Source organism: Diaphorina citri, unplaced genomic scaffold (assembly GCF_000475195.1).
Source record: "Diaphorina citri unplaced genomic scaffold, Diaci psyllid genome assembly version 1.1 scaffold2416, whole genome shotgun sequence".
Lineage (NCBI taxonomy): Eukaryota > Metazoa > Arthropoda > Insecta > Hemiptera > Psyllidae > Diaphorina > Diaphorina citri.
The window spans coordinates 1-13505 of record NW_007379840.1 but is presented as its reverse complement, the minus strand read 5'-3'; the positions used below and the strand labels follow the sequence as shown (position 1 = coordinate 13505).

General features: G+C 37.8%; 1 protein-coding gene across 1 annotated transcript in view; it reads right to left on the bottom strand.

The window, feature by feature from the left end:
- LOC108253631 overlaps positions 1-7790 on the bottom strand; it is a gene marked incomplete at its 5' end in the record, with an annotated part of 10068 nt that extends 2278 nt beyond the window's left edge. Inside the window, 2 exons of the mRNA XM_017447971.1 lie at positions 1149-1248; positions 7636-7790. Coding sequence (XP_017303460.1) covers positions 1149-1248; positions 7636-7790 — 255 coding nt within the window. The remainder of the gene's footprint in view (positions 1-1148; positions 1249-7635) is intronic.
- Between the last annotated feature and the right edge of the window lie 5715 nt (positions 7791-13505).

Below are 13505 nucleotides of genomic sequence, written 5' to 3'. Positions count from 1 at the left end.
TCATCCTCCTCCTCCTCCTTCTCTTCATCCTTCCACCTCCTCTTGTAAATAGAGGTCATTCTTGATTGACTATACTGAACCTTCTCTCTTTCTCTCCTTTTTTTTTCGTTCTCCTCCTCCTTTTCCTTCTTCTCCTTTTAGTAAATATATAGGGGTCATTTTCTATTGAATCCTTCTTTCTCCTTCCTCCTCCTTCTTCTTCCTTCTTCTCCTTCCTCGTTTTCCGGGTAATGAAAGGAAAATACTGTCCAGCCAATCTATTCGGATCTGTTGACTTTTGGACAGGATATGAGAAAGAGGTTTGTTTTGTAACGGGGAGCTATGTATGTTTTTATTTCGCCCAGAAATAGATTTATACCTGGCGGGTGTTACTCTGTTAGTACATTTATGAGCACTCGACCAGCTGCAAACTTCCTACACTCAGACCCAAAATGGAAAACGGAGGAAATTGCATATAATACCTATGTAGGTAGTAGGTAGGTACAGTAGAACCTCGATTATTTCAACTAATTGGGACCGACCGGGGGTAGTTGAAATGATCGAGGTTGAAATGATCATTTTCTATGATCTTTTAATCTGATAAGATAGGATATCCTTCGAAAGATAGAAAAAAATGAATTTTGGAGTTGAAATGATCGAGGTCCTACTGAACATAACTTTTTGGGGGACTAAAAAAAAAAAAAAAAAAAAAAAAAACTATATAAATATTGAGGTAGAAACACACTACTATCACGTCACGTGTGCTCATGGGGAGTCAGAAAGATGTAGTTCAAAGTTTTCCCATAATATTGTAGATAATTTCGTTCAGGACAGCTACACTACTTTGACGTCTACATATAAATATTGAGGTAGAAACACACTACTATCACGTCACGTGTGCTCATGGGGAGTTAGAAAGATGTAGTTCAAAGTTTTCCCATAATATTGTAGATAATTTCGTTCAGGACAGCTACACTACTTTGACGTCACGTGAGCTCACGTGACGTGATAGTGGTGTGTTTGTACCTTTAGAATACCTGACCGCCAAGGTGAACTAATAACACTTACTTCTACACTACTCACACCTATGAACACACCCATGAAATATATAAGACCTTGTTTAGACTTCGGGAGTAAACAAGGAATATTCTATTCTGTTCTGTTCTTACTTGTAAAACTCGCAACCTCAGGACGACGGCAAATGGATATAGCTTGCCGCCCAACAAATGTTTCTTGCTTGGAGATAGAGATGCAGGAGGGTTTATAGAACTTTATAGAAGTCTACATAATAAAAATAAACCCTTTTGTCTTACACAAATAATGAAACAAACCACCTTAGGAGTAGGCCTTAAAGACCTTCCCTTAGAGTGCCGGGCGTAAGCCGTAGGGACATCTTATCTGAGACTCAGAGTTTGGGAACAGCAAAGACCTCAATCTCACGAGGACAGCGTCTTGTCATAAAACTTACAAAAAAGGATGGACGGATTGACCCTCTACGCCCGAATCATTAAAAACGAAAATACTCCAAGCCACAACAGAAAAGCTGAAATTTACGACTTACGACTTCCCTTGGAAGGATCGTAAAACTTACATTGAAAGTTCAATGGACTCATGTTTTAGTATTTATTTTAAGATGGACCTGAAGTCATGGAATTTCAAATTTGGATTAGAACGTCGAGAGACGGTCGTTCGACGGCGTCGACTATATGTGTGGACTTAGCCTTACATAAAAACATACTCGACAGCCCCGGACAAAACCAACAACATCTAGTATAGGTAAGATAACCAGGTAGAAACTATTGAAAGACTTGAAAGTGATTACCTACATTGAAAATTCATGGAAGTGGATAAGATGAAGGAGGAAGAGAATAGAGAAAACAAAGAAATACCTACATAGGAAAGAAGAGGAACAAGAGAACAGGTGAGTAAATAAATACATAAAAAAGAGAAAAAAAGAAGAAGAAAAAAACTTGAAAAGATAAAAGCAAACACCAAGGATTTGGATGCAAAGGAAACTGAAAATGAAAAGAAATGGAAAGGCAAAATGAAAGGGAAAACTGGAGTGAAATGTTTGTAAAGTGAAAGAAAGGGAATGTTATTGAAGAACAAACAAATCCATGATTCCTCAGGGCGCCTTATCGAGGGAAATAGCCGTTCTAAGAACGTCAAGAATAAACCCAACATCAAATACATTTCTTTCCTTCCTATAGGATAAGGAAAGCAACAAGAAATTGTGTTTTTAACAAAATTATTGTACGCGTCTAGCCCGGGGGGAACCCAGTTTCGATTCCAGAGTCCAGAACGGTACAAATTTATTGTACGCGTCTAGCCCGGGGGAACCCAGTTTCGATCCCAGAGTCCAGAACGGTTCTTTTCTGATAGCTTTGGACAAAATAGAAGAATTGAGAGAAAGAAGGAACAGAAGAAGGAGCCTTAGCTATTGCCCCATTAGCTTTATCTTTCAGTTATCATTTCAGATCATTTAGGATACGCATTTAGTTTCCGTGCTGTTTTCTGTGGAGCACAAAATGTACGGTGTTTAGAAACAAGTTCTAATCTATATGTAGATTGCAAAGGTCTCATCTACACCAGCCTACCTAGGTAGCTAGGTACCTAGTTAGCTTGAGATGTATAGCTGCCTTGTAAGCAGTAGGTCGTGAGTTCGATTTCCGCCCGGGGCAAGTTTATCGGGGGAAAGAAAGAGAATAGGAAAAAGGGAGGAAGGGAGACAAAGAGAAAGGGAGAGAGAAAGAGAGAGGGAGAGAAAGAGAATAAGAACAAGAGGAAGAAGAGAAAAAAGAGCAGAAAGAGAGAGGGAGAAAAGGCTGGCGTAGAAAGAACGTAAACTTATTATTGTGTTTCATCAGGATTAAACTTGTCAGCTATTTTACCTTCGTTTGGAGTCAGTGTAAAATTTGGACTCACCAAACCAGTGGCGAATTCTCAAAATCAATTCTTTCTCAAATTTGAGAACGAATCTCTCGTGTTTGAAATTTCGGGCTCAGTTCAACCAGCCATCTCCCTCCCAGGAGGGGAAGGGATGGAGATCTGCTTCAGGGAGATGCAGGAGGGTTTATAGAACTTTATAGAAGTCTACATAATAAAAATAAACCCTTTTGTCTTACACAAATAATGAAACAAACCACCTTAGGAGTAGGCCTTAAAGACCTTCCCTTAGAGTGCCGGGCGTAAGCCGTAGGGACATCTTATCTGAGACTCAGAGTTTGGGAAGGAGATGCAGGAGGGTTTATAGAAGTCTACAAACATAATAAAAATAAACCCTTTTGTCTTACACAAATAATGAAACAAATCACCTTAGGAGTAGGCCTTAAAGACCTTCCCTTAGAGTGCCGGGCGTAAGCCGTAGGGACATCTTATCTGAGACTCAGAGTTTGGGAATCCTCTTTTATCTTCTCCCTCTCCTTTGTCTCCAGCTTTTCATATAAAGTTTATCCTCTTTAGAGTTTCACTCTTTATCCTCTACGAGTCTACATTCTCATTTTTCCTTTTCAAATGCGTCTCTTCTTCTTCTTCTTCTTCTTCTTCTTCTTCTTCTTCTTCTTCTTCTTCTTACTCCTTCATTTTTTATTCTATTACATACATTTTCTTCGGAACTATGCCTTTCAGGCAAACCCATAGACCTAGTCAAACTTGATTAGAAATTTCGAAAGACAAAAAATAGAAAGATATAACCTTTCAATTCAATTTCGGTATTCTTTTTTTTAGGTATAGTATCTTTTATTTTTATCCTTAATCTCCTCCTCTTCCTCCTCCTTCTTCTTCATCTTTTTCTTCTTCTTCTTTTTCTTCCTCATCTTTTTCTCCTTGATAAAAATCTCCCTCTCCTCAAGCTCATTCTCTTTCCCCATCTCCATTTCATTCATATTCCTTTTTTTCGTATCCCTATTTTTCTCGTGACAAATAGAAAGAAGGAAAGAGTGATTTCTGTAGACGACGCATTATGTTTAGCATTGTGAAAAACGGAACAGGAAGAGAGACTATAAGAATTCAGACTATGAAAGAAAATTAGGCGGGAGAGAAAAAAAAACTCGACAGAGGGGAAGAAGACGTAGGTAGTTGAAATAGGAATAGGAAAAGGGAGGAGAAAGAGAAGAAAATTAGGAAGAAGAGAAGGACTTATGGAAGTGGGAAAGAAAATTAGGAGGGAGAGAAAAAAAAACTCGACAGAGGAGAAGAAGAAGTAGTTGAAATAGGAATAGGAAAAGGGAGGAGAAAGAGAAGAAAATTAGGAAGAAGAGAAGGACTTGAAAGTGGATAAGATGAAGGAGGAAGAGAATAGAGAAAACAAAGAAATATCTACATAGGGAAGAAGAAGAACAAGAGAACAGGTGAGTAAATAAATACATAAAAAAGAAGAAGAAGAAGAAAAAATCTTGAAAAGATAAAAGCAAACAAAACACCAAGGATTTGGATGCAAAGGAAACTGAAAATGAAAAGAAATGGAAAGGCAAAATGAAAGGGAAATTTGGAGTGAAATGTTTGTAAAGTGAAAGAAAGGGAATGTTATTGAAGAACAAGAACAAACAAATCCATGATTCCTCAGGGCGCCTTATCGAGGGAAATAGCCGTTCTAAGAACGTCAAGAATAAACCCAACATCAAATACATTTCTTTCCTTCCTATAGGATATAAGGAAAGTAACAAGAAATTGTGTTTTTAGTCCGTCCTTCCTTTATTATTACTAATAATAAAAGGTATAGTGGACGGACTATTGTATTCGCTTCGGTGTCGTCTGTCTGTCGGTCGGTCTGTCGGTCGGTCTGTCGGTCGGTCTGTCCCCATAGAAGGAGTTATCCAAACCTGGTCGACCTATATATCAAATTAAAGGTCTTTTTACCAGGATCACGGTTGTAGGAAGGAAGGGAGAGAGAGAGAAGGGGAAAGAAAGAGAATAGGAAAAAGGGAGGAAGGGAGACAGAGAGAAAGGGAGAGAGAAAGAGGGAGGGAGAGAAAGAGAATAAGAACAAGAGGAAGAAGAGAAAAAAGAGCAGAAAGAGAGAGGGAGAAAAGGCTGGCGTAGAAAGAACGTAAACTTATTATTGTGTTTCATCAGGATTAAACTTGTCAGCTATTTTACCTTCGTTTGGAGTCAGTGTAAAATTTGGACTCACCAAACCAGTGGCGAATTCTCAAAATCAATTCTTTCTCAAATTTGAGAACGAATCTCTCGTGTTTGAAATTTCGGGCTCAGTTCAACCATCCATCTCCCTCCCGGGAGAAGGGATGGAGATCTGCTTCAGGGAGATGCAGGAGGGTTTATAGAACTTTATAGAAGTCTACATAATAAAAATAAACCCTTTTGTCTTACACAAATAATGAAACAAACCACCTTAGGAGTAGGCCTTAAAGACCTTCCCTTAGAGTGCCGGGCGTAAGCCGTAGGGACATCTTATCTGAGACTCAGAGTTTGGGAACAGCAAAGACCTCAATCTCACGAGAACAGCGTCTTGTCATAAAACTTACAAAAAAAGATGGACGGATTGACCCTCTACGCCGGAATCATTAAAAACGAAAATACTCCAAGCCACAACAGAAAAGCTGAAATTTACGACTTACGACTTCCTAACTTGGAAGGATCGTAAAACTTACATTGAAAGTTCAATGGACTCATGTTTTAGTATTTATTTTAGGATGGACCTGAATTCATGGAATTTCAAATTTGGATTAGAACGTCGATAGACGGTCATTCGACGGTGTCGACTCTGTGTGGACTTAGCCTTACATAAATACATACTCGACAGCCCGGGACAAAACCAACAACATCTAGTATAGGTAAGATAACCAGGTAGAAACTATTGAAAGACTTGAAAGTGATTACCTACATTGAAAATTCAGCAAACTTTGTAAGAACACCGACTGCTTACAAAAGTACGAAAATTCAATCAATTCAGGAAACAAGAGACCTCTTGCCACCTCTTGAGTGTTAACAAGAGTGTGGTAAATGGACTGAAATTCGACTATTTGACCACTAGTGCCGCTTAGGTCAGCCACTCACTATCAGGTAGACCTGATAGACGGAACTTTTCAGCCGTACCTGTTGGGTCTACCTGATGGTGAGAAGTTGGACCAAGACACTTGTGAATTTTTGAGACCGATATACGATGCCAGAACTATATGGAGCTGAAGCGACTAGCTCAAAATCGGAATGAATGGAGGAGAAGAACTAAACTGCTGTTGCCAACCAATCACCAGATTGTAACCTAAGAGAGAGAGTGGGCCCAAAGAGACCGAAGATGTCCAGTCTGGTCATCTTCAAGGAGATGTAAAAGATGGTCAGATTGCAAGACTTTGAGGATTGAAAATGAAGAGAGAGTGGGCCAAAGAGACCGAAGATGTCCAGTCTGGTCATCTTCAAGGAGATGTAAAAGATGGTCAGATTGCAAGACTGACCTAAGAGAGAGAGTGGGCCAAAGAGACCGCAGATGTCCAGTCTGGTCATCTTCAAGGAGATGTAAAAGATGGTCAGATTGCAAGACTTTGAGGATTGAAAATGAAAAGACAATCTAGGCTAAGGTAATGGAATTTGAAATTTCAAGTGGGTCTCACCACTCCAACTTCGTAAGTTTCCTTTCTATCAATCTGACCTCTAACTTTATACACAACATATGTACATAGTAGGTATGCCATAGTAATAGTATGTACCTACCTATTTATGTACATATTTACAGGGTTAGTCCCAATCTATATCTGAGTAGGCCGGTATGCCATAGTAATAGTATGTACCTACGTATTTATGTACATATTTACAGGGTTAGTCCCAATCTATATCTGAGTAGGTAATAGGTAAATACATATTTACAAATTGTGCTTGTGCATCAGTAGCAGCGAAAAAATTTCAGTAAGCTACTTAAAAGCTTGAAACTTTATTTTTTCGAGAAGTTTGATAGAGGGAACTGTAACAAAGGAGCCCTTATCGTCCCGAAATCGAAGAGAGAAGGATATTCATGGCTATAATATTGCCCTAACTAGCGGTTTCTGCAGTTCGATCGATATACTTCGACAGACTGCAGTAACTGTTTTTCACGTCTAAGCTAGAACCAGGAGCAGCGGGGATAGTACATTGAATGCACCAGTTCCCGAAGGATCACTGACGTGCAACTTTGAGCGTGGTTGGTATCCGGACGGGTGACCATCTGGGCCATTGCTCTCTGGGCTTTAAACGACCCTAGTCAGCCTGGGTGAGGTTAATGTGAGGAACGCTGTTGTAATTGTTGCCAAATAGAGGGTAAAACCCACATACCTATAGGTACCTACATATAAATATTGAGGTAGAAACACACTACTATCACGTCACGTGTGCTCATGGGGAGTTAGAAAGATGTAGTTCAAAGTTTTCCCATAATATTGTAGATAATTTCGTTCAGGACAGCTACACTACTTTGACGTCACGTGAGCTCACGTGACGTGATAGTGGTGTGTTTGTACCTTTAGAATACCTGACCGCCAAGGTGAACTAATAACACTTACTTCTACACTACTCACACCTATGAACACACCCATGAAATATATAAGACCTTGTTTAGACTTCGGGAGTAAACAAGGAATATTCTATTCTGTCTTGTTCTTACTTGTAAAACTCGCAACCTCAGGACGACGGCAAATGGATATAGCTTGCCGCCCAACAAATGTTTCTTGCTTGGAGATGAGTACTTGTAAAACTCGCAACCTCAGGACGACGGCAAATGGATATAGCTTGCCGCCCAACAAATGTTTCTTGCTTGGAGATGAGGGAGTGTTGTGCTCGAAATCCTGAAGGAGATCCGAGGAGTCTTTCCTTCTGGTGAGCTCGTTCTGGAACAAGAGAGGAAGCAGTTTTTTTCACGTTATTTTCCCATTAATGGTGGGATTGGGCCAAAACGGACATTTTTCGAACTCAGGTCGAGGACAATTTTGATATATAATTGTAAATCTGTCTAAAAGACAGGTATCAACCGAGTTTCCTCCACTTCTCACGGTCCTGCGCATCTTCTTCCATCTCCTGGTAACTTCTCCCTCCTTTCACATCACTTATTAACCCGAATCTCATTCTACCTCTTCCTCTCTTTCCCTCGATTTTTCCTTCCATTATTCTTCACTGGAGACAATCACATTATTTTCCCATTAATGGTAGGATTGGGCCAAAACAGACATTTTTCGAACTCAGGTCGTGGACAATTTTGATACATAATTGTAAATCTGTCTAAAAGACAGGTATCAACCGAGTTTCCTCCACTTCTCACGGTCCTGCGCATCTTCTTCCATCTCCTGGTAACACATTATTTTCCCATTAATGGTGGGATTGGGCCAAAACGGACATTTTTCGAACTCAGGTCATGGACAATTTTGATACATAATTGTAAATCTGTCTAAAAGACAAGTATCAACCGAGTTTCCTCCACTTCTCACGGTCCTGCGCATCTTCTTTCATCTCCTGGTAACTTCTCCCTCTTTTCACATCACTTATTAACCCGAATCTCATTCTACCTCTTCCTCTCTTTCCCTCGATTTTTCCTTCCATTATTCTTCAATTTTGATATACGAGTATAAGTACTATAAATAATTAATGGAACCTGAGGAGAAAGGTAAAGTTTTGAGAACCACTAGTTCCTTTTGAGCTTTTTCTTCTTCGTCAAATAAAGTCCTAAGTAGCGGAAATTTGTCCTTGAATAACGACCGAGCCGGAGATAAAAATGGTTCAGTTAACATTAAGTAATGTAACCAATAGGAAAGGATAAAATAGGTATACTATACTGAGGAAGAATAGAAACAGGGCAGTAGAAGGACAAGAAGAAATAGGTAGAAAAGACATCAGTTCAGATCACATCAAGGAATGACGGGGAATTGCTTAAGAGTTAAGAACATTTTCAAGTTGGTTTCAAAAGCAGCCTTTGAGCTTTATTTAAGCCATTTTGTTCTCGGAAAGAAGAAGAAGAAGAAGAAGAAGAAAAAGAAATAAAAAGAAAACAATAAAAAATAATGTTTTAGGTATTGTTTGAAGGGAAAAAATCTTATCTCAAATGATTACAACTTGGAGCAAAGAAAGGAATAAAAAGAAAACAATAAAAAATAATGTTTTAGGTATTGTTTGAAGGGAAAAAATCTTATCTCAAATGATTACAACTTGGAGCAAAGTTAATTTGAAGGCACGAGCACAAGCTTGTTGTACATCTGTTAAAAAGAAAAGTTTCGGGAGCTACATATTTGAAAACATTATCTTCTTTTATGACTAGAATGGTGTGCAAAAGCCAATTTCCCACGCAAAATAATACAAATGAGTAATAATGAGGGGAAAAAATGGTAGTTAGAAAAAATAGAAAGTAAAAAGTCTTCTTCTTTTTAGCTTCCCGTTTTTAGCTGAAAGTAAATTACCTACGTAAGAAATAATGGGGCATCTATCTAAATTATTTCTCTCTAAGCTGTTCGAAAACATTATCTTCTTTTATGACTGGAATGGTGTGCAAAAGCCAATTTCCCACGCAAAATAATACAAATGAGTAATAATGAGGGGAAAACATGGTAGGTAGTTAGAAAAAAATCTTCTTCTTCTTCTTCTTCTTCTTTTTAGCTTCCCGTTTTTAGCTGAAAGTAAATTACCTACGTAAGAAATAATGGGGCATCTATCTAAATTATTTCTCTCTAAGTCTTCTTCTTTTTAGCTTCCTGTTTTTAGCTGAAAATAATACATTACCTACGTAAGAAATAATGGGGCATCTATCTAAATTATTTCTCTCTTTACGACAAGAGAAAGTAAAATTTATTACATGCCATTGATTAGCTCACTTTTAGGATTGGTACCATGAAAAAATAGGTATAACAAGAAATAAAGATGGACATTATATAAATATGACATGAAATAATGATCAAATTAACATGAAATACCTAATAACAAAAAAATGAACATGTAATAATAACAAAGTTAACATGAAATAATGACCGATAAATCAAGTAGGTACTTGGAATACAATATTTTCAAATTTATGTAAATGCAACAAAAATGAATCATCAAAGACTGAAACTAGAACAAAATGTTATTAGAAATAAACAATGCAAACATGCTTAGTGCTTACGCGCACAAAAGGGTTTTTTAGGGAAATAGAATAAATAACGAAATAATAAAATGTTTTGCGTTCTCTTTGTTTTAAAAAAACTTCTCTACAAACTTATGATGAGATGATGGGAAAACTTGGAAAAAGATCTCTCTTCGAAACTTTCGACAAAATTTGTACAGATCTCATTGCTTAGCCTAGTTAGCTCGGTCGGTAGCGCGTCTGCCTTGTAAGCGGGTTTCGATTTCCGCCTAAAGGGATAATGTTCGTTCTCAGAACAGCTGGCTTTCTCCTATCCTTTTTTCCTTCTCTCTTCGATTTCGGGACGATAAGATCCTAGCAGTTACAGTTCCCTCGATCAAACCTCTTTAAATAATAATAATTGTCTCTATTCCAGGGATCGAACACTGAACTAACAGCAATTTTGTCTCTATTTATTCCAGGGATCGAACACTGAACTAACAGCAATTTTGTCTCTATTTATTCCAGGGATCGAACACTGAACTAACAGCAATTTTGTCTCTATTTATTCCAGGGATCGAATACTGAACTAATAGCAATTTTGTCTCTATTTATTCCAGAGATCGAACACTGAACTAACAGCAATTTTGTCTCTATTTATTCCAGGGATCGAACACTGAACTAACAGCAATTTTGTCTCTATTTATTCCAGGGATCGAAGAGGTAGAAAACTTATATGATAAAACAAACTTGAAACAATATTGTTTAGTATAGTTTGAGAAGTTTATCTTCACATCTATAGTCGTCGGGAAGCTGGCAAACTTTTTCTCTAAAAAGAGAAAAATAAATAATGGAATCGGTATCTTGTTTTTATTTATTTGTTATTATTTTGTCGTACCTATATCTTGACTGTACCTTTTGTACCACTTTCTTAGCTGTATATCTTTCATTTCATATACTATAGTACCTATTACTATAAATTCTCTAGCAACCTAAGGCTAAGAACACAGTGGAGCGGCGAGCATAGAGCATAGAGCAACGAGCATCAATGAACGAGCAAAGCGATGAAATCAAACACGAGTACCTATATTTATACGTATGTACCTATCCGTATACGGAGTTCTGTTGTACGTTGTATTTTATTCGTAGTACGAATTTCGTGGTGATAATGATGATAAAGTACTCTATTTAGAAAAAGTACCAAAATTGGCGACCACATCGCGACATCAGTCCATTGATTTGAAAGGGATTTTTTCCCTTCCTTTCTTCTATATCATCTTCATTTTTCTTCTTCTTCTTCTTCTACTTCTTCTTCTTTTTCATCAAATTTTGAAGAATAGGGTTCTGACAACATTGCATCCTTAAGTCAGCAATCTTATGAAGCAACATCGTGCGTGGATGGTATTTGAATAAGTCAAACATTGATGGAGAGGATGTAGGTTCCTGCGCAGCCTCTTGTACTTAGACAGTTGAGGAGCTGGATTGAAATCCTTAAGGAAAAAAGTAAAAATATCTAAAAGAAATAGGTATGAAGCATAAAACCTGATTTATGACCTTAGTAGTTGAAAGGAATGTCCCTTATATGCTAATGCTAACACAAAATAAATTATCCGCGCATCCGTGACTTTAATAGCGACCTACCATTTAGGTACACTATCCTTAATACCATGAAAACTTTGACACCTTTTTTTCTCACTCGTTAAAAGTTCGAGAAAAGTTGGTCATTCCCTCTTTTTATCCTCTCTATAGCGACCTACCATTTACACTGTCCTTAATACCATGAAAACTTTGACACCTTTTTTTCTCACTCGTTAAAAGTTCGAGAAAAGTTGGTCATTCCCTCTTTTTAACCTCTACGTTTCAAAGTTACTCATATTTTCCCCAATTATATTCTTCATTGAATTTTCCATTTTATTTGAATATGCACAGCAAAATACTGACAGATTCATAGTTATAGTTACATCTTTTCAGTATTTCAGTTTGTGGTCACCCCACATTTCTCTACATTACGTCCTTTCGGAGTCCCCATTTCCACTTCAGTGGATTCAACATATACTCATCATATATACTCATATATTTAGGATACCTACAGGATCAGGAGTGTTTGAAATGGGGGAGAGTCAATAACCATGTGTAAAGGCAGTGCAATAGTCCTAAACTAAAATGGACGCGGCACATCAGGGATCGGGAAGAGACCGCTTTAAAATAATAATAATTTTGATATACGAGTATAAGTAATATAAATAATTAATGGAACCTGAGGAGAAAGGTAAAGTTTTGAGAACCACTAGTTCCTTTTGAGCTTTTTCTTCTTCGTCAAATTCGCTTAGGCCAGCCACTCACTATCAGGTAGACCTGATAGACGGAACTTTTCAGCCGTACCTGTTAGGTCTACCAGGTGGTGAGTAGCTGGGCCAAGACACTTGTGAATTTTTGAGACCGATATATGATGCCAGAACTATATGGAGCTGAAGCGACTAGCTCAAAATCGGAATGAATGGAGGAGAAGAACTCAATTGCTGTTGCCAACCAATCGCCAGATTGTAACCTAAGAGAGAGAGTGGGCCAAAGAGACCGAAGATGTCCAGTCTGGTCATCTTCAAGGAGATGTAAAAGATGGTCAGATTGCAAGACTCTTGACTGTACCTTTCGTACCACTTTCTTAGCTGTATATCTTTCATTTCATACTATAGTACTATAAATTCTCTAGCATCAGTACCTATATTTATATGTATCCGTATACGGAGTTCTGTTGTACGTTGTATTTTATTCGTAGTACGAATTTGGTGGTGATAATGATGATAAAGTACTCTTTTCGGAAAAAGTACCAAAATTGGCGACCACATCGCGACATCAGTCCATTTATTTGAAAGGGATTTTTTCCCTTCCTCTCTTCTATATCATCATCTTCTTCGTTTTCATCAAATTTTGAAGAATAGGGTTCTGACTAGGGATGTTGCGATATATCGAAAACCGATATATATCGATATATTTTTCGTCGATATATCGATATATATCGATATATTTTTTTGGCGATATATCGTCGATATATCGACAATTATCCGGCGATATATCGGTCACCCGTCCCAGTTTTATCCACGCTGGACGTTTCTCAACTTCAAATACTTCAATGACAATTCCGTGCAAATTTAAATTTTACATTTTTTTTTGTGGCGCTCCGACACTGAAAAAAAATCTACACACACGCCCTCTCGTATTTTTTTTCTTTTTTTTTGGTGGCGCTCCGACACTGAAAAAAATCAACACACACGCCCTCTCGTGTTTTTCTCATGCCATTAACATTATTTGTGGATTTTGTGGCTCAACATTTTTGAAATGAAAGAAATTCGATTAAAAATTTGAACTTTTTGAAATTTGAAAGTTTGAACATTTTGCTGTTTACATTACAATGAAAGAAATTCGATTAAAAATTTGAACTTTAAAACTTTCATAGCCAGCCTAGTTAGCTTAGTTGGTAGTGCATCTGCCTTGTAAGCGCTAGGCCGCGGGTTCGATTCCC